This window comes from Polistes canadensis, unplaced genomic scaffold (assembly GCF_001313835.1).
Source record: "Polistes canadensis isolate GaletaPanama2010 unplaced genomic scaffold, ASM131383v1 scaffold_190, whole genome shotgun sequence".
Classification (NCBI taxonomy): domain Eukaryota; kingdom Metazoa; phylum Arthropoda; class Insecta; order Hymenoptera; family Vespidae; genus Polistes; species Polistes canadensis.
Window position 1 is genome coordinate 46,172 of NW_014569737.1, and position 1,924 is coordinate 48,095.

At 28.7% G+C, this 1,924-nt stretch overlaps 1 protein-coding gene across 1 annotated transcript in view; it reads left to right on the forward strand.

Moving 5' to 3' along the window:
* LOC106789560 (neuroligin-4, Y-linked-like) overlaps positions 1 to 1,924 on the forward strand; it is a gene marked incomplete at its 5' end in the record, with an annotated part of 56,268 nt that overhangs the window by 32,692 nt on the left and 21,652 nt on the right. The window contains 2 exon segments of the mRNA XM_014753884.1: positions 820 to 1,117; positions 1,730 to 1,883. Coding sequence (XP_014609370.1) covers positions 820 to 1,117; positions 1,730 to 1,883 — 452 coding nt within the window.

Sequence of the window (1,924 nt, forward strand, 5' to 3'; positions counted from 1 at the left end):
GGGGGGGGGGGGGTAGAAAAGAGGAATAGTTATTAAGAATGGTTCTTAACTAAAAGAAAAAAATGTGATGACATTATCAAACTAATTTATTATATATTAGATATCTACTGACATTATTTTCATTTGACTTTCTAACCGCACTTGCTTTAACCATTAGATTTTATTCGGTCACAACCTCTTTACACATTTACTCGTATAAAATGTGAACGTGGTTCGTTTCTGCATAAATGATTATTATATACCTGCTGATGATATCATGAAACATTTCATGATCTCTCTCTCTCTCTCTCTCTCTCTCTCTCTCTCTCTCTCTCATGTTTTAATTTAAATAAATTAAATATCTAATTTAATTTCCCACAATTTGGAAGAAAATACCAAATCCAAAATGGTCCTACTACGGAATATTTGATGTATTCATTTAATACATTAATCTGGGGAATTTATTAATCAATATATTTCATTTACATTATTTATTTATATGTTTTATTTTATTTTGTTTGCGTTCATTGGTAACAATTCCCCTGGCTCTTCTTTTATTCTTCGAATTCCTTTTTAAACCATTCAAATCACACATTAAATATCTTTGAATTCATAATTTTTCATATTTTTCGTATGTACTCATATATTTATAATTATTAATTTACCTCATTAAAATATATTCATATTAATTATTATATAAATACAATTATAGTAACAATATGATACAACATTATTTACACACGTTTGTTAATTGCTAATACAATTATTATTACTATATCACATACGATTTAACTTATATTTAAATATATATGTTAATTATATTATTTTGTATGTTTTTAGGAATTTAACAGCAAACATTTGGATCCAGTAGAGGTGTTTCGTGGTATTCCATACGCCGCACCACCAATCGGAGATCTAAGATTTCGTGCACCAATTTCACCAATACCTTGGAACGGTGTCAAATTGGCGGAAACTTATGGTTCCGTTTGTCCCCAAAATCATCCAAACATCAGCAACGAAACTGTCGCTTTATTGCAAATGCCTGTCGGCAGATATCAACAATTAAAACGTTTACTCGCATTTTTGACCAATCAAAGCGAGGATTGTCTCTTTTTAAATTTGTATATACCCGGAAGTGGTAAATAAATTTTAATTTTTAATCTTTTTTTTTTATCAAAACCAAATTTTTGATTATCGCTCAAATATCTCATTGTACTTTTATACTTCTTAAACAAATAGACGCGAAGTCATAAAAAAAATTATATTTTTTCAAAGGATGAAAAAGGAGATAGATAAACAATAAATTGTAATATTAAGCAATTCATCAAACATATCAAATCATATATCGATAATCGACATCGATATCTCAAATTCCTGTTAAGAATTCCAATTTCCAATAAAATTCAATGAGAAATCTTCTCGATAGTCGGGAATAATAGAATTCCATTTTCCTTCGTGAGAAATCAAAATTATATTCCAAGTGAAAATAGTTTAACGCGTTTCAATGTTACTTATACTTCGTCCCCATGAGAATAAGAGAGAGAGAGAGAGAGAGAGAGAAAAAAGAAACTTAGAGATAGATATAAAAAAAAGAGATATAATTTTATAAATGAATTTTATTCGTTGAAAAAAAATGCTGATGCATCTCTCATACTATCATCATCGTTTGTGATAATTTATCTATAATCTTCCTATCATCCCATCTTGTTCTCGTTTTCTTGTGTGATTTTAAAAGAAAAATGTTTTACAGGATCCCTTGGATTGGAAGCACCCTATGCAGTTATGGTGTACGTGCACGGTGAAAGTTTCGAATGGGGTTCAGGAAATATTTATGATGGATCTGTATTGGCCAGTGCTGGTCATGTTATTGTCATTACGCTTAATTATCGTTTAGGAATATTAGGTAAATTATAAAATATATATTATTTATTTATATATTTATATT